We start from the raw sequence: 22,719 nt of genomic DNA, 5'->3' as shown, positions 1-22,719 counted from the left end.
TTGGGCCAACTATACCAAAAAGACTGCCATTTTCTGGGGAAAAATCATTTTCACTAATTACTCTTGGCAGGAATGTGGCTTTAAGGTACATTCCTTACAAGAGTAAGGAATATTTGAAAGAGATTCCTTGTTCTTTAACCTTTCTTTCCTTTCCCTTCCCAAATGAACTCCAATAAAGATAATTCAATTTATTTAATTCAACAAAATTACTCACCCCATTCTGATCAGTCTCTGTTGTTATTAAGATGAATTAGACACAAGCCCTTTGACTTCAAGGAGCTCAGTCCGACAACTCCTCTTGAAATCAATAGGATCAAAGGATGCCCAGACTGATACGTCACTCACAACTACTCACTATTCTTTCACAAGCCTTCTCTACCCTTCTAATGAAACCCACACTCAAATTCCCTAAAAATGTGGATCATTGATGTTTACATTTCAGATAGGATGTGTGGCTTGAGAATTCTTTGGTGGTTCCTGATGGCATAGCCTCAGAAAGAGTTGTCATGATGCTGGAGGCATAGCTCAGTGATAGAGCACTTGCCTAGCACACAGAAAGCCCTGGGTATGATTCCCCAGCACTATAGAAAAAAAAAAGAAAGAATCTTCATGATAGCCTCACCTGTATACAGATGATTCAGGGTATAGGATTTTTTTACTTTTCTAAACATATCCATTCTCATTGCCTCCTTTCCTCTTTGCACCAGCACTGTGAGCAGTTATTGTCTTCCCCTTTGTCAGTGGAGTGTCTGGAGCACAGAGACGTTGATTAACTTGTCCAGGCTCACACCATTACCTGCAGATGATGCTTTCTAGTCATGAGGAAAAGACAGAGGCACTAAATGGTGTAGGTACAAATACCTATCCATTTGGGGAAGAAAGTTTGACTACTTTCTAAAGTTTAATGAAAAGAAATTCCAGATACAGTAAAGACCTAAATGTAAAAAAGTACCACAGAACTAAATACACTCTTACTATACAGCCCATCAAGTTGAAACTTATGTCCACACAAAAACTTGCAGACAGGTGTTTATAGCAGCTTTATCTAGAATTGACAAAACTTGAAAGAAACGAAGATGTCCTTCAGTAAGTGAATGGATGTGTTAGTCAGCTCTCCATTGCTGTGCTGTGACAAAATACCTGAGAGAAATCAAAAGAGAAAAGGTTTATTTTGGCTCACAGTCCCAGGGGTTTCAGGCCATGATCACTTGGCCTGGTTGCTTTTAGGACTGTGGCAAGACAGTGTATCATGGTGGGAGCACATGTCGGGCAAAGCTGCCCATCTCACTGCAGCCAAGAATCACTTCCCAGAGACACCACCTCTGAACACTGCTGCACTAGGGGCCGAAGCTGCACCCATGAGCTTTTGGAGGACATTTCAAATCCAGCCATAACAGTGGATAAACTGGTACATGCAACATGGGGAATTACTCAGCATCATAAAGAAATGAGCTGTCAGGCCATGGAAAGACACAGGGGATGCTTTCATGCACATTACTAAGTGAAAGAAGCCAATCTGAAAAGGACATTAAGTGATGATTCCAATTATGTGACATTTTGGAAAAGGCCAAACTATGGATACAATACAAAGAATGGTTGCCAAGAGTTGGTGGAGAGGGAATAGCTGAAGCACAGAAGATCATTAGGGAAGGAAAGCAATCCCGTACGGTTCTATCATGGTCCATACGTGAAATTACACAGTTACCTGAACCCACAGGATGTATAGCACCTTCTGAACCTTTAATCTATGCTATGGATTTTGGGTGATAAGAATGTGTCAATATGTGCCCATTGGTTATAATATGGAAAGGAATAAACTTTGAGTATGAGACACGCCCACAGGCTCGTGTGTGGAAGGCTTGGCCCCCAGCTGCCGGCACTATTTAGGGAAGTGGTAGAAGCTTTAGGTGGTGGGCCTACCTGGAGGAAATAGGTCATTGAGCATGTGCCCTTGACAGCATATCTTGTCCCCTGGCTCCTTCCTCTGTCTTTCTCTGTTTCCTCGCTATCATGAAGTGAGGAGCTTTCCTCTGCCACAGTCTCTGCTAGGATGCTCTTCCTTTTCACATCCCAGAAACACGAAGCCAGCTGAGCTTGGATTGTAACCTCTCCAACCATGAGCCAAAATAAAACTTTCCTCCCTTTGAGTTATTTTCTCAGGTATTTGTCACAGTGACAAAAAGTCGGACTAATACAGATTTCTCTACCTCACATCCTGTTCAAATACAAACTTAAAACAGATTGCAGACCTAAATAGAGAATATGAATCATAAAGCTTCCAAAAAATGAGAAAAATCTGTTTTGATGGGACTAGGGTTTTGAACTCAGGGTGTCACATTTGCAAAGCAGGCACTCTATCACTTGAGCCACACCTCCAATCCATTTTGCTCTGGTTATTTTGGAGATAGGATTCTCAAGAACTATTTATCCAGGCTGGCTACGAACCATGATCCTCCCAATCTTAGCCTCCCAAGTAGCTAGGATTACACATGAGCCACTGGTGCCTGGCTTTAAAAAATGAGAAAATTTGTGTGACCCTGCATTAAGCAAAGACTTCTTAGATAGGACACAAGCATGAGCTATAAAAATAGACACTGGCAATTTGGACTTTATCAAAATTATTAAACTCTGCTCTTCAAAAGACATGTTAAGTTCTTGAACATTGCTAAGAGAATAGATTTTAAGTGTTCTCACCACAAAAATAGTATGTGAACTAATCAGCTCAATTTAGTCATTCTGCTCTGTAGGTGTATTTAAAACCACAGATTGTATACAACAAATATATGACATTTTTATTTGTTAATTAAAACAAAGAAAGAACTTTTTAAGAAAAAAAACATGTTAAGATAATGAAAAGATAAGCCACATAGGCTGACAATGTGGTTCAAGTGGTAGAATGCTTGTCTAGCAAGCATGAGGCCCTGAATTCAATTCCCTAGAACTGCCAAAAATAAAAAATAAGCCATAAACTAGGAAAAAGGACTATAATATATAAAGAACTCTCAAAATTTATTATTAAAGAAAAAATAACCTGATGAAGATTGGACAAAAGAATTGAACAGGCCTCTCCCTCACCAAGAAACTCTGTGAGAGGTACTTATGCATAGGAACAGACACTCAACATCATTAGTCATTAAGGAAATGCAAATTAAACCACAGTGAGACACCACCACACATTTACTGCGATGGTTAAAACAGAAAGCAAGAACTGGTGATAGTAAGCTCTGGCAAGGATGAAGAGCAACTGGAAATTTTATTCATTGCTGGTGGAGTACAAGATGGAAAACAGTGGGGCAGTTTGTTGTGAAGTCAGTGTACATTTACCATCTGACCTAGCACTCCCAGACTTGAGAATGTACCCAGAGAACTAAAACTTGTGTTCATACAAATCTAGCCAAAAATGACATAGAAGCTTGTTCACAGTTGCTAAAACCTAGAAATGACTCAACCGTCCTTCAACTGAAGGACTAGAAAACAAACCTACATCTGAAACACAGAACATCATTTATCAATTAAAAGCAATGATGCTTTAATTACACTGCTATGGATGATTCTTAAATAGATTATGCTAGGTGGAAGAAGCCAGACTCAAAGTCTACCTACTGACTCCATTTATATAACATTGTGCTAAAGCAGAGGTATCGGAGCTGGAAACAGATTGGTGATTGCCAGTGTATTTAATTTACTGTATGCAAATTAAACCTTAAAATTAAAATGAATAAGTAAGAGATGAAACCAAGATGTGACTGTGAAAACATCACAAAAAGATCTAAGATGATGCCACAAAGAATCGTTCATTCCAAAAAGGCCGTGTTCCATGAGTGCTCTCCATTAAGCAACAGGACTCCTGAGAATCTCCAGGACAGCAGCCTCAGCAGAAGCCCTAGGTAAACAAAGGCTTCCCTTAAAGAGACTTGTGTGTATGGCTTAGGCTAGTGAACAAAAATTCATTAAGATTCATAGAAGAACCACTAAGATTTTAAAAGAATTATATTATCGAAAGACTACCAGTTTGAAATGGATGGAATTGGAGAACATCATTCTGAGTGAGGTTAGCCTGGCTCAAAAAACCAAAAATCGTATGTTCTCCCTCATATGTGGACATTAGATCAAGGGCAAACACAACAAGGGGATTGGACTATGAGCACATGATAAAAGCGAGAGCACACAAGGGAGGGGTGAGGATAGGTAAGACACCTAAAAAACTAGCTAGCATTTGTTGCCCTTAATGCAGAGAAACTAAAGCAGATACCTTAAAGCAACTGAGGCCAATAGGAAAAGGGGACCAGGTACTAGAGAAAAGGTTAGACCAAAAAGAATTAACCTAGAAGGTAACACCCACGCACAGGAAATCAATGTGAGTCAATGCCCTGTATAGCTATCTTTATCTCAACCAGCAAAACCCCTTGTTCCTTCCTATTATTGCTTATACTCTCTCTACAACAAAATTAGAGATAAGGGCAAAATAGTTTCTGCTGGGTATTGAGGGGGGGAGCGGGAGGGGGTGGAGTTGGTGGTAAGGGAGGGGGTGGGGGCAGGGGGGAGAAATAAACCAAGCCTTGTATGCACATATGAATAATAAAAGAAAAATGAAAAAAAAAAAAAAAAAAAAAGAAAGACTACCAGTTTGGACTGAAAGGGACAAAGACAGTGGAAAATAAAAAGAGAAACTTGTGTCCCCAAACTTCTGAGAAAGGAAAAGACCTGAGGGAACTATTCATCTGCAGACACAAACTGGCTTTCATTTAAAAAGGAAGTGTGACTCAGAGGACAGAAGCAGCAAGAATCCAGAGAGCACCAGGCTTATGGCTCATGCCTGTAATCTTAGCTACTTGGGAAGGCTGAGATTGGAAGGATTGTGGTTCAAGGACAGCCAGGGCAAATAGTTTGCAAGCTCACTCCAAAATAACCAGAACAAAATAGACTGGAGTTGTGCTCAAGCAGTAGAGCGTCCTGCTTTGCAACAAGTGTAAAGCCCTGAGTTTAAACACACAGATCCACCAAAAAAAAAAAAATGTATTGGGTTTGTTTGGGGCAGATAACCCATCCCTTCGAGTCAATAACTGTACTCAAGCAGCTGTCCTCAAGGAACTACACCTGATCTGTACCATCCACACCTGGACTGATTCAGACGATGCGATTCTGGATTTTTATTTGATGATTTTGAAGGAATGAGACTTTGGGGGACCTGGGAAGGGTGTTAGTATGTTTTACACGTGGGGGCAAAATGAATTATTGAGGGTTAGTGAGCAGATTATGGTAGCCAGATTCCAAGAGGGCCCTCAATGGTCTTCCCTATGTAATCTCCTTCCATATGAGATCAGAGCTAGCCTCTGTGACAAATAGCATATGACCAAAGTGACTGTGTGACTCCTGAACTAGGTCATAAAATACATTCCAGCTTCTTGATCTCCTAGAGTTCTCACTTTGGTGGAAGCCATGCCGAGAGGATACTTAAGAAGTCCTGAGAAGAGGCCCATGTGGGAGACACCAATCTGTTAGCACCCACTTGCCAGCCATATGACTAAACCACCTTGGAAACAGAGCCTACAGCCCTTGCCAAGTCATCCCACCCCATAGGCTGTCAAGTTTCCAGTTAAGGCGCTGGCCATCAGGCAGCACAGACTAACAATGTCCACTTTGCCCTGCTGAATTCCTGACTCACAGATCTCTTCTTCCCCCAGACACTGGTAAATGGGCAGAAAAACATCCTGAAAGCTCTCAGAAATAAAATCTTCCACATCTCAGGTGGTTATACTTGTTTCCTTGCCTGGGAAAAGTCTGGAATGGACTCTTCTGAGGTTAAGATGTCTTTCATGATCTGTGGCAGAAACCTGTCAGTGGACACTCCCACACCTGCTGTTCGCTGGGAAAATTCCACAAATGAGGGAACCCTGCCTCCGTGGCTGACTCACAGCGCTGGGATCCTTAAACTCCAGGCGTGGATAGGATGTCTGTGGCAGGAACAAGAAGTGGGAAATTGAGGAAATGAGTGAGGGAGGAGGGAAGCCCTGCAGCAGCCATGGGCTTCTTCCTAGAGTTGGATGACAGGCAGGGCCCTAGCAGGGTCTGGGACTGAGTTAAGTTGTTCTCTAAACTTCAAAGTCAGGATTTCAAGTGCTACTTGACCCTGAGAGAAGTATTTCTTTCAAGCTGATGCTTCCTGTATTTTTAGATTGTGTGAGTGAATCTAGAGCTAGAACACAAAACAAGCTGTGTATCATAAACATCCATCAGGACCTTCTTTAGGTTGCCTTTTCCAGCTTCTAGAGTTGCTGGGGTTTGAACTCAATGCCTCACTCTTGCTAGGCAGGTGTTCTACCACTTGAGACACTCTACCAGTCCATTTTTGTGATTTTTTTTTTTTTGAGATAGGGTCTCTTGGACTATTTGCCCAGGTTGGCTTTGAACTGCAGTTCTCCGCCTCCTGAGTAGCTAGGATTACAGGCGTGACCCACCAGCACCCAGTTTACTGCAAGTTTTAAATGAGTAAACATATAAAGCACTTCAGAAAGTGCTTGGAACATAATAATGGCATCAGTGATTAGAAAAATTTCAGAAGCGAAGTTTCACATGGACCCCTCAGGATCCACAGATAGCACTAGTTATGCCAATTTAGGAAGAGTAAGTGAAAAGAGGAGACAGAAATCTTGGGAAAAGAAAAATGTTTCTGGGGTTTGGAATTAATAAGGATAACCTTTAGGGCTTAGGAGACACAGACCAGTTGTCTACACTCCTGAAAATGGCAAAACTGGAAGAGTGACTTTCATAGGTTCTCTCCTAACGACTTTTTAAAAACACACATTCCAATTTAGTGATACACATATCATCCTCTGGGGTATGGCACATTTTGCTGTAAAATTCATAGCAATGAAACAGTTTCAAACTTAACCAACAGCTGTTTCATCACAGCATTTTAGATGAATGTTAACACAGGGATATTTTCTTAATCTGTGCATTTGAAACTCTGTGATCACATTCTGAATGCTCCATTTGTTGTTTTTGTTTATTTGTTTCTAGTGCTGAGGCTCTAATCCAGGGCCTCACCTCCAGTCTGGTTTTTTTTTGTTTGTTTGTTTGTTTTGTTTTGTTTTTCAAGTCACTCAGGTTTAATGATTCCATGGTTTGTCGTTATCATTTGAACATATCACTTCTGTTCCATTTAAGTCTGCTCACTGCAGATAATCCAGGTCACCTAGCCACCCACTTGGGACACTGTTTTCTGCCTCCCAACCCTCACAAAACAGACCTTTACAACAGAATAACAGAATAACAGTGGCCAAGCACTGGTCTTTTTCAGTCCAAAGAGCTTTACAACCAACAAGAGCTGATAGAGCAAAGAAAGAGAGCAACTGATACTGTTTGGATTCAAAGTTTTCTGAGAACCACCCTTCCTTAAAGAGCAGAACTAATTAATATACTTTGCCAAGACCCACAGGGCAGAAAGTACCCCAGCCCAGCTTCAGCTGAGCTTCTACCACTTTCCTGTGAGGGTCACAACAATCTTTTGGACTCTTCCCAAGCAAATCTGTTCCTCTTCCCTGTTTCTACAAAAGCAAAAACCTGGAGCAATTCTTAGTGGGAATTCTTTTTTATCCATGCAGGATCAGAGCTTACTGTTTGCCTCTCTGAAAGAAGCTAGGATTTCATTTCTGAAGGCAAGTTCAATATTGAAGGGAAGATAATGAAGTCATTCACTCACATCTCAGGCCAACCTTAGGCAGGTAGATTAAGGGAAGGACCAGAAAGAAAGGTTTATTTTTTAACTCTGTCAGGGCCAAAAGCAGGTTACTCAGGAAATCCCTAACATCAAATTGGTGCTCAGTGCCCTCTCTAGGATGCTCATGAGTGGTGTGTGTCTAGATTGCTTAGGTCCTCCTAGGTCTAACTAGACCAAGCTTCCCAGTTTGACAATCCTAGAATAGCGGGTTTTGTTTTAATTTTTTTTTTTTTGCCATGTTAGGGATGAAATCCTGGGCCTTATGCATGCTAGACAAGCATTCTAGCACTGAGCTACTCCCTATAGTTGTATTTTTTGGTTTATTACAGGTTCCTTATTTTTCCAATATAATAGAACTGGTTTCAAAAGTCAGGCAGGCATCAGACATGACTTTTGGCTAACCTATGGTGGTTAAAGCCAGCTAGCTGCTGGTGATTTTGAACTACTCTTGTATGCCCCCCTCCTCCCCCTCTACTGCTCAGTATGGAAGCCACCCCAGGCTGCAGGGCACAGGATAGCTGAGGGGAGGGTGTTCTTGTTAGATCCTGATTAGACTTTAGTCCAGTCATGCTGTTTATGAAACAGGTTCTTTAAAGAAACATTGGAAAGTACTTGGGTCACTTTCATGAAGGGCCTCCTTCCCTCCCTCCCTTGACCATGGGAGCAACAGACTGAAGACAAAGGCAGCCTCTGTATTTCCCACCTTGGGGGCAAGAAGGGGAGCAGGAATGCTTCATCTTGGCTCCGGAAGATGTGTCTTAAACACAGACCGGAGATGCAATTCTCTCAAGTGCAAGTGATTCAGAATGAGGTAAGGAAACTTGTGAAGGCAAGTCCTACTTGACTCCACAGAGTAGCAAAGTGGTCTGAGGTGTCCACAGAAGTACAAGAGTAGGGATTATTAAAATAGAATTTTGCAATCTTGGGGCTGGGAGGAACTTCCACAACCATCCAGTCCAAACTTTTTGTTGCCATGGAACTCTCTTCAAACAAAAGCTTCAAAGAGCCCAAATACAAACCCCTTCAAAACGAGATTGCTCTGGTCACAGAGAGGGAGGCAGAGGCAAAAAAAAAGTGCAAGCTCATTTATAAAATTAGAAAGATTTAAAAGCTCGTTAGGGAAAAACCTTTTTCCTTTTATTTATATCATAGAGAGGAGAGGTTAACGCGACATTCACTACAAAAAGTGAAGTTCTCCAAACGGACAGATTCTTTATAAAGAGACTTTGAATCTTCAGGGAAATTTCACTTGGAGACATGTGAATACGACTTTTGATTACACAGAAAAGAGCCTGGGCTGGAAATTTTAAGATTTATGGGACCGTGCTGTGCTGACATGAAATGAGTCCCCACGTCCACGTCCCACCAGGTGGCGCCCACGTTCGGCATTTTCAGAACTCTCAGTTTTCTTCGGACGACTCAAAGCCTCGTGCTTTGCAGGTTCAGAAAACGATAGGGTGCCACATTCAAGAAACACGTTCTGTTTTAACCTCCTCCCTTTCACTTTCACCTCTACTATCAAAGTCCTCGAAATATCGGTATTACTGAGCAGTCCGAACTTTTCAGAAAGGGGGGGAAACGCCTTCATTCATCTCCTAAGGACAAAGAGGAAAAAAGAGTCTTCCAAGGACAAAGACTGGGCTTCTTGAAACTTCTAGTCCAGGCTTCGCCAGTAGATGACCACGAGAAAGCACGGCTAGTCTGACCTCAGTTTCCTCATCTCCAAAACGGCTCTTTGCACCCTACCATCCGCCCCATGCTGTTTCAGGGAAGCTAGACAAGCCCCACCTTCAATTCTGGATCCCAGTTAAATCTGTAAAAGAGGGACTTCACGTGGTGTGGTTACTGAGATTGAGTAAGATAATGTTCGTTAGTGCACGTACTGTACAGTGTCAACAAATGAGTTTATTATTACAGCTTCCTTAGGTCATCCGTTGCCCTCTGGAGCGCAGTACCAGCTAGTGGGAAAATCTTGAAATAATACACATATCCATTTTACATTCATATCCACGCGGGAGGTTTTAGAACGCCAACAGTGACGTGCTTCTGTTCATCCGGGGCTCCCCCCACCCACCCCAGCCCGAAGCGTGTCCCCACCCTAAGCTAGCCGCGGGGATCCGCACCTTCAACCTCCAGCAACAGCGCGCGGGGCGGAGGGCACCAACCCTGGACAAGAGCACAGGCCCCTGCCCCGCCCCCGTGCGTCAACGCGCCGTTGCGCAGAGGCGTTTCCCGGGGGCGTGCCTCGGTTGCTAGGCGACCAGGCCGCTCTCCTCCTCCTCCTCCTCCTCCTCCCTCCTCCCCCCTCCTCTGCGCTTGGTCTCCCTCCCAGCCAGGGCCAGTCTCGAGCTGAGGCGCGCGGAGCTGCAGTGTCTGGCCGCGAGTCCCCGGGGAAGCATCGCGGTCCGGAGGCAGAGGCAGCGGTCCCAGTGCAAGTGGACGCGGCCCGCGGACCCTCCAACCGCCGCCCCTCCCCTAGTGAGGGGGGTTCCAAGCTAGCGATGGGAGGCACGGCTCGCGGGCCGGGGCGGAAGGATGCGGAGCCGCCCGGGGCCAGGCTCCCGCCCCAGCAGAGGAGGTAACGGCGCCGCGGGGCAACGGGTTGGAGGCGCCCCGAGTGAGCGCCTGGAGCTGGCGGGCGAGGCTAGGGCGCGGAGAAGACCTGGGCTGGGGGTTAGGTGAGCACCCAGCCAGAGGGAAGGAGAGAAGGGGTCAGATTCCCTCCCGGGACCAGCCCCCTCCTTTCCCCTCCATCAGCGCCCCCTCCCCTCTCCAGCCCTCGGAGAGTGCGGGAGGAGGCTAGAGCGGAGTAAGAGGAAGAATCAGCACCCCTGGATTATCTGAAGCCCTGGATCGGGCGTGTATATGGTAAGGGACTCCGGAAACCCAGAGCTTTTTGTGGGGCTTTTTCGCAAGCTTGGGGAGTCACCGAGCAGTACCTTTCAAAGAAGCCCTGTTGCTCAGAGTGGATAAATAAGGGTGAACTCTTGGTGTTTTGCAGTGAGGGGTGCGGTCTAGTTTCGGATATGCAGGGAAGAGGTGGTGCTGGGTTAGGGCTTTCTCTGGATCCTATCTGGAGAGATACTCCGCCTTGCATTGTAGTTTACTCCGAAGTGGAGAGAAGGAGCGCCCCCCCCCCTTCATTTGCATGGAGCCTTCCTGTGATTATTTTTCTCTATTAGTTGGAAATCTTGCTGGTGTTTAGAGTCTTTTTCTTTGTAAATGTGGATGCCTGTCCCTTTTGTTTTTATTACGCTATAGCAAAGCGTCAGTCACGTCCAGAATCTTTAGTTTCTGTCGGTGAAGCATTTCCTTGTTAAAGATAGAAATAATTCTATCAGAATGTGAGCATGTTTTTTTCAAAAAGAGAACATTCCAAAATATTCGTACGTCTATTTTACCCTTTGTATTCCTTTAATATATCAAGCAAACTCTAGAACTAATTTTACGAAACATTTTTAAAGGCAGCTAAAATATTCCAGGACAATTTAAAGGACGTTAAATCATTTTTTGCCTGTGACATGGTCATTATTGAATTGATGTTTGTAATATGAAACGATACAGTGAAATGCGGATGTTTGTCACGGGGAAATGCATGGTTTTGGTAGCAGATGAAATACATTATTCAGGGCCATCTTGTGAATTCAGTAAATCCTCTCCATCTTTTGTGTGCCCGTACAGAGGTGGTGCCAGAGTGTTAGAGAACAGAGCCATGATCCTTAATCATTTAGCATCTGCCTGCCCCAGCTACTGGGACTTGACGGAGGAACAGAAGTGAAATTCAGTACCTTTTGTAATTTAAAGTATCCCTTTAGTGTTTGCTGTAATAAACACTGTATTTTTCTAAAAGTTAGGTAGATGTAAGTAGGTAAGTTAAGAGAACACAGCCCTAAAAGACCTTTTATTTCTTGTCGGTAAGACCCAAAAGTGTGTAGACTGAACTGTTCTTCCTGTCAACATAACCTGCTCCAGAGGGAAGGCAGCACAACCAATGGTAGAGCTGAGATTAGAATCCAGGTCTCAGGTTATGAAGAAACAGTCAGCTCTGTCATGCTTTTCTCTTCCTGTTTTTAGGCTTCATATTCAAACTAGCCTTCATTGTCAAGTAGTAAGTTAATTGATAGTCTAATTTTTTAAACAACGTTCAGGAAGTAAGACTTGTTTTAAAATATGAGTTGAATCTGTCTTTAAACACACACACACACACACACACACAAATGAAGAAAAGAAAAATCAGAATTCTTCTACTCTGTTGCCAAACACCCCACTGGTTCCCATGAGACATTTACTTCTATTAATTGTTCTTTGTAGCAATTACAAAGCACTGAAGATATAGGACGTTTTGGAAATGCAAGTTCATATTCTTCAGTTGCTGACAGATTTTTATCTGTAATTCTTTCACTAGATTGGGGGATGGTGTCTACGATACCTTCATGATGATAGATGAAACCAAATGCCCACCCTGCTCAACTGTACTCTGCAATCCTTCTGAACCACCTCCACCCAGAAGGTTAAATGTAAGTGAAAGAAGTCATTCTTTACACTTCTAATTGTCTTGGGAAGGAGGAAGTGCAACTGAATGCTCAAGGTACAGTTATGTATCACTGGCAACAGATGTTTTGTTTCCTTTTGATTTCTCCTGACTTTAGGAAAACAGTTTCTATGGTCTGAGTTTAGCTTTTCAGAATGGTTTTGATTTGGAGCCCACCTTTCGTCTTGTACTCAGATAAATATATGGCACTAGGAAAAAATAATATGGTACTTTTATTTAGATAATGCTTGTTTTATAGAGGATGACATACACAGCATATCACAGAGGCTCCTTTTAACAAAAACAACAGAAAATAGCTCAGAATTTGTAGATCTGTACAATTTTCCCCTGCGAGACAAAAATGCAGTTCTGGCTTATTAGTATGCGAAAGAGGACCATTTTGTAACTCACAAATTAAGCTTGAACAACACAGTTTGGGTTTTGAAACATTTAATAATTTTCAGTACTGCAAACACTTTAGCTTTTGACACCATTTGACTTAAGGTAATGAAGAAATTAATTCACATTCCTTCAACATACATGAAGCAGTAGTCAGAGCAGGGTTTGGACTAATTCCAAGACAAGCGAAAGCTGTCTTGCTGACTTTAAAATATACTGTGTATGTCATCTAAGGAAACTATTGAATACCTGAAATGATTACTTTGTGCCGCTAGTCTTTCATGTTTCTGTGTTTAAAACCTGCAATCATTTCTGTATGGAAAAACTACTTGCATTTTTCATAGTTCTTCCCAAGTTTTCATCAGTGTTTTTCTATTAAAATCAACCTTTTCAGCACTCTGAAGGCTGATAATATTACAAAGCATGCACTAAAAATATTTGGAAGTCTGGTCACCCTATTTTTAGTCTCCTTTCTGGAGTGCAATAGGGTTTCTTTCCATTCTCTGTCAGTCTATTTCTTTAGTATATAAAAGCCTTTAAGAACTCCAGACCCATAATCCCTGTATGGACCATCAGACTTCTTGACTTCTTGCTGTCAGTCACATGTCTCTGTAGGAAACTTTTTTGTAGTTGAGCTGGAGGGTTAACATCTGACTTTAGTTCATTTTAACTTTATTTCAGAGTTGGTCCATGCTGATCTCCTTCTTAGTAGGTCACTTAAATTGTATGTTTCAGCATCAAAATGAATTTCTTACACACGCTGTTCAGAATAAGTTTTTGGTAAGTATAAGATTTCAGATTCTAACTGCAAACTTTGCTGAAAAAATGTGCTTTTGACCTCTTGGTAGCACTTAAAAGTTCATTATGCTGAGACTCCATCCTGAGTCCCTCTTGCTCTTTTCACAAAGTCTTTTAGCTCCATTATTTATTTAAAATGTTCTTGCATTCTTATTGTAAGCTACAAATCATCTACAGATAGGCTTTTATTGGATTAAGTTTTGTGTTACAGGGATTTAGGGCCAAGATCTGGACAGAGGGCAGTTTTTATATCTGGATGAGATGAATATTCCTTCCGAATATCTCCATGAGATTTTTAGGACTCAATTAACACAGTAGATTATATTTGAAACACCATAAACCCTCCAAATTAACAATGTATTTGAAGTATTCTTAAGAAAGAAAACATGTAAAAATCTGGCGATCTCTGTCTTTCTGGATATAATTACATGCTTAACAAAACATTTATTAGAGTCCATTGTATATATTCCTGGTTATTGTAATTGCAACTTTAGACTAGAACTATATAATGTTTCATAACTATTACATTTTAACATGTGCAAACATTATAGATTGAGAGCAATGTAAGTAAAGTTTTATTTACTTATTATTGTTTTATTGATAGTACTGGGGTTTGCTAGGCAAACACTATCACTTGAGTCACTACTCCAGCCCTTTTCACTTTAGGTTATTTTTCAGATAGGGTCAAGTGCTTCTTTACCAATTGGCCTTGAACTACAATCCTCCTACCTATGCTTCCTGCTTAGCTGTGATCACAGGTATAGACCTACTATGCCTGGCTTATTGGTTGATATGGGTCTCACTAACTTTTTGCCTAGGCCTGGCCTCAAGTAGCGATTCTCCTGAACTCTACCTCCCAAGTAGCTAGGATTATAGATGTGAGCCATTGTGCACAGCTAAAAGTTTTATTTCTAGTACAGCCGACTTGATTTTGGTTTGGGCCAATATTTGAGTTATTTATAGGAAAGGAAAGAAATATTTAAAAGAGAACCCCCTCCCTGTGAGGGAAAATTTCTTCCTGGAATTCTGCAGGTTTGCTGGCGATTTGAGCCTTAATAATCCATAGTGGACTACACCTTTAGTAGTGTGTTCTGTGCTAGAAGCCACCCTTCAAAGAGATATACAGACCATACAGAGAATGCAAGCAGGGTACTAGGAAACCAACATGTGGGAAGTAAGTGAGAGGGACGCAGTCCATGCATCTGGTGAGCCTACGGGAAAATGGTTTGAAGAGTGGCAGGGTTTCAGCTATCTCAAGGTCTTGCACATGAAATTTGGACACTTCTCTGTTGTTCCTAAGGGCAAAAGTAGGACTTAAGTTGCAGGTAGTAAGATTGAGGCTCACTTTAAGAAAAAACATGCGTCAGGAAATCCCAGTGACATCTTTTCATCTTACTGTACTAATTCCATAGAAATTAAACTTCCGTTTCATATCTTCTTATTAATGGAGTGTGCCTGAGACCCTCTCTCTATCACAAACAGAAGAGAAAAGCTCCAGAGCCAGCTCAGCCTTCCATGTAGGCAGAGTAGGTGAGACTCCCAGGGATGTGCCCTGGCCCACAAATGTCTTTCCTACTAGCTTGTCATTGGTGAGTGCAGTTTCTAGAGAGGCATTCCTTTGGGGGAAGGCAGTGATCTTCTGTGAAAGTTCTTTTATCCGTAGGAGGTAACACATTAACTTGTTTAGCAAGTTGAAAGCAGGTTTTATGTGGGGGAGAAAGTAGGTGAGGCTTCTCTGTGAGAAGGCCTTGTTACCAGGCCCTCACTGGACAGGTGTTGTAATGGTAGATGCTTAGAGGAGGGAGACTGGAGATAGGGAGGAAGCCACCACAGGGAGAAGGGAGAAAATGAAAAGGGAAGGAATCTATTGAGAATTTTGCCTAATTGGGCCAGTATTCTGAACATGTTTTATAGTTTGTCAGGGTCTTTCTCTTGAATTATAACTTGATTCACACAACATCCTGCAAGCAGGTATTATTATCCACATGCTTCAGATGAAGAAACTGGGGCTAAGAAAGGTTAAAATAAACTGCCCTGGGGTCTACAGCTTTTAAGTCATGTAGCCAGAATCCCAATCCAGGCCTTCTGACCATCTTTCTTCAGGATGTGTTCCAAAATCTTTAGCAGTAATTATTAGATTATTAAAGTTAGGTAGCAAAAATTTTAAGGAAAACTTAAGTTTCATGCAGATGTTTGTTTTTGTTATGTGAGTGTAATAAAAACAAGCAATCTTTCCCTAGTTCAGCCAAATTTATCCTCTAGTAGATAGATTATAGCTTTTCAAACACTTGGTTTTTAAAAATTTTTTTAGCACAAATGCTGAGTAGTGAGATGACATTTAGTTTTAATAAGTGCTTTAATGAGTGTACTGGTGAGTAGTGGATAGATGGATGGTTGTAATCCACTTCTGTTTTTTCATCCTTAAAAGCAGAAACAGTGGTTTAACTTAATTACTGATAAAAATAAATGTTGCATTGCATTTGCATTTTAGCAAGATATTGAAGTTCTGCCTAGAGGTCTATTTGTTTTCTTGACCAGTAATAGTTCTCTATTTTGGTATCAGAGAAAGCCGGGTGGTCTATATCTGGCCTCTTGATAGCCAGGTGCCACACTGTGGTAATAGTCAAGTTAGGTGCTTCACTTTTGCTTTCAGTCTTACAATATCTTACAGTACTGATTAAATGACATAAAGAACCAAGTAATGCTTTTATCACTAGCTCAGGGGCTATCTGAGATATGCCAACACTTAAATTGTTTTATCCATCTTTTTGGGGCAAGGGTAACACTGGGAGTATAGGTGGGCATCACAAAGTCTGGCCTTCTTATCCTGTTTTTTGTGTGTTGTTTGTAATTTCATTTTCATATTTTTCATTTTTCATTTATTTTTGGTAATATATAGATACAACTTTTGGTTTGCTTGGATTATATTAAAATTCTGTATTCTGAGAGGTTTGACTGCTTTTTAGCTAACCGTTCATGCTCCTCTGGAATTACCTGCCCTTGATACTGGAGGCCCTCTGAAACTGATCAGCATCCATTGGGAAAAATAGCCTTTCTTTTAAGTATTCTAGACTTTCCTTAAATAACAAATTCAATGGTTCTTCTTTCTTTCTAGTTTCTTCTTAACATAGCTTAATAGTTTTTCTTTCCTTTTAAAAAAATTATATATATTTAAGATATACAGCATGCTGTTTTGCTGTACATAATTAAATGGTTATACAATCAAGTCAATGAACATATCCATCGTCTTATGAAGTCACCCTTCTTATTTTAATTCTTTTTAGTTGTTTGGCTATTTTTGCTTTCCTTTACTTCCATCTAATTTCAGAGAATCTTGTTTCCATTCATAGACTCCTCACTTTAATTCAGAGAAATAAGTAGAACTTTCTTTTGTGAGTTACTGTCCTCCCAAGAAAAGCTTACACAAAACTCAGTAAGAAGAGTCATACTTCTTTTTCACAAGGCTGTTACTAGGGAAAGGTTTTGCAAGAAGCTCCCCAGTGGTCTTAGATTCTCTCTGTTATTTATCAAATATGTGAAGAATTGGGTCAGGTGGTATCAGGGTTGTCTCTGGCTTTGAATTTCTGTGATTCAGTGAGCTGAGTTAGGGTTGCAGTAATGTATATGAGGACCTGGGAGTAGATGGTGGAGAAGACCTTGGTTGATCCAAGCCATAATAAGCATCCAGCCCTACTAAAGAGTCTTATAGGCACCAGGAGAACTTGGTGATGAGCAGTATCAATAGGAAGAGCCCTGGGCTGGGAGTCAGAAAACCTGGGTTCAAATCCTGCCTGTTACTTAATACTACTTCATTGTTTGCAGATCACTTTAATATGTACTGTTTTATTTTTTTTTAATTTATTTTATTTTATTTTTTGCAGTACTGGGGTTTGAACTCAGCCTACTCCTTGAGCCCCTCCACCAGCCCTTTTTTGTGAAGGTTTTTTTCAAGATAGGGTGTTTTGAACTATTTCCCTGATCTGGCTTCAAACTGTGATCCTCCTGATCTCTGCCTCCTAGTAGCTAGGATCACAGGCATGAGCCACTGTCACCCAGCAATATGCACTATTTTAATTCTGCTATGTGCCTTTTTAAATTTGGGAAGATACGTGCAATTAGTAGACAATGTATACATATGTGTTGTGTATGTACACATTATATATACATGCATATATACAATACATATATATAAAATCGGTGGCAAAAAGTATAGAACAGACTGTAAAAGCTGCAATTCAAACATGAGGTTAATTAGTATGTGCTTGAAGCAGTAGAAGAGAGAGGACTGAAATTGGGTCTTGAAGGCATTTAGGACGTGAGTAGATGAGGGGGTGGTAGGAATCTCAGTACAAAGATCTCTATGAACAACTCTAGCACATTAGGGATGGAAAGACAGACATATTGTCTTGAACAAAGCAAGACATACATAGGGGACCAAGGTGGCCTTAATACTCAGGAAGTCTGAGAACTAATATAACCCAAGTCTCTTAGAGACTGCTGCTTTTCTTAGCTGTTCGGGTCTTTTAACCTTAAAATAAACATGACTGGACATTTTGGTATTGTTCAGCCTGAGGGAAGATCCTTTCATCTTCCTAATGTTTCTAGGGACTTTAACGTTGTATGCATTTTTCTCTTCCTTGAGGTCACCACTGAGCAGTTAACCAGAGATCACACTCAGCACTTTCTGAATGGAGGAGAGATGAAGGTAGAACAGCTGTTTCAAGAATTTGGCAGCAGAAGACCTGAACCTCTTCAGTCAGATGGCTTCAATGACTTGGAAAAATGCTCACCAACTGTTTCTCAAGGGAAGAGTTCAGAAAGCCTGAATACGGTGAAATCCAGCAGTTCCTCCAAAACACCCAAAGTGGTACCTCTGACTCCTGAGCAAGCACTAAAGCAGTATAAACACCACCTTACTGCTTATGAGAAGATGGAAATCATCAACTACCCCGAAATCTACTTTGTGGGTCCAAATGCCAAAAAAAGGCAGGGAGTTATTGGCGGTCCCAATAATGGGGGGTACGATGATGCTGACGGGGCCTATATCCACGTACCTCGAGACCATCTAGCTTACCGATATGAGGTGCTGAAAATTATTGGCAAGGGGAGTTTTGGGCAGGTAGCTCGGGTCTATGATCACAAACTTCGACAGTATGTGGCCCTAAAAATGGTGCGTAATGAAAAGCGCTTTCATCGGCAAGCGGCCGAGGAGATCCGGATTTTGGAGCATCTTAAAAAACAGGATAAAACCGGTAGCATGAATGTTATCCACATGCTGGAGAGTTTCACTTTCCGGAATCACGTTTGCATTGCCTTCGAATTGTTGAGCATAGACCTTTATGAGCTGATTAAAAAAAATAAGTTTCAGGGTTTTAGCGTCCAGCTGGTACGTAAGTTTGCTCAGTCCATCCTGCAGTCCTTGGATGCTCTCCACAAAAATAAGATCATTCACTGTGACCTGAAGCCCGAAAACATTCTCCTGAAACACCATGGGCGCAGTGCCACCAAGGTCATTGACTTTGGGTCCAGCTGTTTTGAGTACCAGAAGCTTTACACGTACATCCAGTCTCGCTTCTACAGAGCTCCAGAAATCATCCTAGGATGCCGCTACAGCACGCCTATTGACATATGGAGTTTTGGCTGTATCCTTGCCGAACTTTTAACAGGGCAGCCTCTGTTCCCTGGAGAGGATGAAGGAGACCAGCTGGCCTGCATGATAGAGCTTCTGGGGATGCCACCATCAAAACTTCTAGAGCAATCCAAACGTGCCAAGTACTTTATTAATTCCAAGGGTCTCCCCCGCTACTGCTCCGCCAGTACTCAGGCAGATGGGAGGGTTGTACTGGCGGGGGGTCGCTCACGTAGGGGTAAAAAGCGGGGTCCCCCAGGCAGCAAGGACTGGGGGGCAGCACTGAAAGGCTGTGAGGACTATTTGTTTATAGAGTTCCTGAAAAGATGCCTTCAGTGGGACCCCTCCGCCCGCCTGACCCCGGCTCAAGCATTAAGACACCCTTGGATTAGCAAATCTGTGCCCAGACCTCTCACCATAGAGAAGGTGCCAGGGAAACATGTAGTTAATCCTACAAGTGCTTTCCAGGGACTGAGTTCCAAGCTGCCTCCAGTTGTCGGCATAGCCAATAAGCTTAAAGCTAACTTAATGTCGGAAACCAATGGCAGTATACCTCTGTGCAGTGTATTGCCAAAACTGATTAGCTAATGGACAGCTCAGAGATGCATGTGTATGTATTTTTAATCACCTTGCAGACCTGCAAATGGAAAAAAATGCAAGCCCATTGGTGGATGTTTTTGTTGGACTAGACTTTTTTTTTTTAAACAAGGCAAAACATTTTTATATGATTATTAAAAAAAAAAAAAAAACTATTCAAGGGCTAACCAGCTTGTATTGGCCATCTGAAATATACATTAAATGACTTTTTTATAGGTCCATGCATCTTTGTTATTATCATCAGATGTATACAACCTGTGTGTTCCATCTTGGTTTAAATCTCTTTCAAGGTAGAAGGAATTCCAAAAATACATGCTGACTACTCACTTCTTGACTCCCTCCTCATCTGTCTAGAGTGATAGTCTGGGGTGGTAGGAGTGGATGAGAGGCAAAGCTAGATCTCTTGCTCCAGTATGCCATTCTGTGGGCTACTCTAGGTGAAGGGTTCACAACAGAATATGGGGCCCAGGAGCACCTCGAAGTTGTTAGTCACCTGGATAGTTGCTGTCACTACTTTTCAGTTCTTTCCCTTCAATACTCTGATGCATGTTTTTTTTTTTATTTAATTAATGGTGTTATTATTTTGCCTCTGATTTATTTCCTGGGCACTCAAAAGCATTTTACAGACATCTTCCCACTTACCAGGTAGCTCTGTAGGTTACTGCTGTGGTTTGGATAAGTGTTCTACAAAGGCCTATGGATTTAAAGGTTTGATCACCAGCCCTTGATGCTTTTGGGAAGTGGTGGAACCTTTAAGAAACAGGCCCTCGTGGTAGGCTTCAGGTCACTGGGAGCGTGCCCGTGAAGGGGATTGTGGATCCTGGTCTGTTTTTCTTTCTCTTTCAATTCCTAGCCATGAGGTAGACTGCTTTGCTCCTCCATGTGCTCCTGCCCTGATGTGACACCGTAGCTCAAAGCCACAGCAATAGGGCTAGTTGGCCATGGACTGACCTCCAAACTGTGAGCCACAATAAACTTTTTTCTTTATATGAGTTTCTTTATCTCAGATACTTGTTATAATAACGGAAAGCTGACTAACACAGGTTAAAACCAAGTCGTGCATCCTTCTTCCCCCGTCTTCAAGTAATAGAAAGCAACATTTTGTCCCAAATGACCCAGAATTCTAAAGGGAGAATCAGCATGAGAACTACAGTCCCCCCACTCCTTGATTATCTGTTTGGACCAGCTGCTTGCTGTATTTTCAGGGTCTGTGATCCATATGAAAGAAATCACTGCCAGGTAAACTCACTATAGCAGAAATGCTTTCCGTTTTCTCTTCAGCCACCTGCCACCTTAATGTGCCACATTTTCCCTTTGACTTTGAACTTGCTGCACTTTTCTAGGTTCTGAGTGAACTTCAGTTATAAGAGGAAAACTACTTGGAAAGTCCAGAAATTGGTGATAACCACCACCACACACAGAATTGTATTCTTTCAGCAACCTTCTTTTCTTTTTTTTTTTTTTGGGGGGGGGGGTTACTGGGGCTTGAACTCAGGGCTTCATGCTTGCTAGGCAGGTGTTCTACTTCTTGAACCACTCCACCAGCCCTGTTTGTATTGGGTATTTTGAGATAGGGTCTCAGGGACCCATTTGCCCGAGGCAGATCCTCTTAATCTTTTTTGCCTCCTAAGTAGCTAGGATTACAGGCATGTACCACACCTCAACAACCTTTTTATATAAGATTTAAAGTTAAACTCTGAGGGCTGGTAGTACAACTAGTTGCTAGCTAAACATCTTGTGGAGAGTGGAGAAGGGGCAGAGACCAACTACCTCACTCACTGCTGTTGGTTTTTGTTTTTGTTTTTTTCCCTTTTACTTCCACATTTCTCCAAAACAAAAGTATGCCCAAATTCTGCCAAAATGTTTGCTCTGAGCATGTATGTTCGGTAAGTAGTTCTCAGAGTGATCAGTTTAATTTTTATTCTTCTAGAATTTAGACTCTGCAAACTCTACAAGATTGGAAGGAGCCTTTTTTCATTGAGTAACAAAATAAGAAAAGAGAAAGCCTTGGGCATATTAGTTAAGCAACGGTGGCCTTCTCCAAAAGTATTCTTAACTGCCACAGCACAGGTGTGGAAAGAGAATCAGGACCTCAGCCTCTTCCGAAGACGAAATCTTGGTTCTTTTGGTAACTGAAAAATTATTTCAGATCTTAAGTATTGTCTTTACTCTTGGTTTACAGAAGTCAATGGAATATATAACTCCTTCAGCTCTAACTCCTGCTGAATTCTCTAGCTTGCTGGAGAAGTTGAAGAATCTTCTGAGTGTGCTATCTAGGCAGAGCATATGTCAAGGTTGTTTTGCCTGTTGTTATCAGTGTGGAAGACCTGCTTTTATAAGTAAGAAGTTAAAAGGATTGCGACTCCAAATAACACACGTTGGATTTCAGTGTTTGTATTTTTAGTGAGTGAGCTCCTTGGTCAGCCAGCACCGTGTTTGGAGCCTGTGGCTGAGGTTGGCATGTGCTCTGTTTCAGTGTAATGACTGGAATGTGAGCCGCTGAAACTGGACTGAGAGAGGATATAGGCAACCCGTGACACCAGACAAGTTCTAGAAAGCTCTGAGAAGGTGAATGGTTGTGTTTCTGCCTAAATTTGGCAACTCAGAGTAACGCAGAGCAGAGTCATTCAAGTTGGCATGCCTGCCTTCTGCAGGCAACTCAAGTTCAGGGAGAGTGGACTCTTAAGATGTGATGCTGGTTGTAAAGAGGGTTACAGTTCGGTTTCAAGGTCAGGGTGGTTTTTAGAGGCGTCACTCTGTGCTCCCTTTTTTAGCCACCGTTAGGTTTCCCTGGGTTCCTGCCCAGCCATGACAGTGAGTGACTGAATTGGATCAGAAGTGGTACAGAGATTCAGACCATGTCTTACAGTCACTGGATTGTCCTTTGGCAATTTTTGTTTGGTTGAACAGGTTGAGTTGGCTGATTTACTAATCTCTAAATTGACTAATCAATTTAATTTCCAAATTGTTATTGACACAGTATGAGAGTTGGGCCAGAATTTTTGGTTTATTTTCTATCTAAAATAATTTTTTTCTTTTAATATG

The 22,719-nt window shown here is 41.9% G+C and overlaps 1 protein-coding gene across 5 annotated transcripts; it reads left to right on the top strand.

Annotated features, from left to right (window-relative positions):
* The first annotated feature begins 9,883 nt into the window (after positions 1–9,883).
* Positions 9,884–20,282, top strand: Dyrk3 (dual specificity tyrosine phosphorylation regulated kinase 3). 5 transcript variants are annotated; one of them, XM_074048471.1, is made up of 5 exons: positions 9,884–10,298; positions 10,497–10,588; positions 12,126–12,237; positions 13,332–13,430; positions 18,091–20,282. In XM_074048471.1, exons 3-5 carry the CDS (start codon positions 12,154–12,156, stop codon positions 19,663–19,665), a joined length of 1,758 nt encoding a protein of 585 aa, XP_073904572.1. In that variant the 5' UTR covers positions 9,884–10,298; positions 10,497–10,588; positions 12,126–12,153; the 3' UTR covers positions 19,666–20,282. The 5 variants fall into 5 exon arrangements, with proteins under 5 accessions (XP_073904572.1, XP_073904569.1, XP_020022278.2 ...); XM_074048468.1 differs by lacking the exon at positions 10,497–10,588; XM_074048469.1 differs by lacking the exon at positions 9,884–10,298 and having other exon boundaries at positions 10,305–10,588.
* Positions 20,283–22,719: the final 2,437 nt, after the last annotated feature.

Source organism: Castor canadensis, chromosome 11 (genome assembly GCF_047511655.1).
Source record: "Castor canadensis chromosome 11, mCasCan1.hap1v2, whole genome shotgun sequence".
Classification (NCBI taxonomy): domain Eukaryota; kingdom Metazoa; phylum Chordata; class Mammalia; order Rodentia; family Castoridae; genus Castor; species Castor canadensis.
Note: the sequence above shows the minus strand (reverse complement) of the source record. Positions and strands in the feature narration are given on the sequence as shown.

Bases quoted from the DNA above. Each gene is read 5' to 3' on its own strand.
- Dyrk3 (XM_074048468.1), top strand. From the start codon at position 10,222: ATGGGAGGCACGGCTCGCGGGCCGGGGCGGAAGGATGCGGAGCCGCCC. The intron at 10,299-12,125 runs GTAACGGCGCCG...TTCTTTCACTAG, and splicing joins CTCCCGCCCCAGCAGAGGAG to ATTGGGGGATGGTGTCTACG. The intron at 12,238-13,331 runs GTAAGTGAAAGA...ACTTTATTTCAG, and splicing joins CTCCACCCAGAAGGTTAAAT to AGTTGGTCCATGCTGATCTC.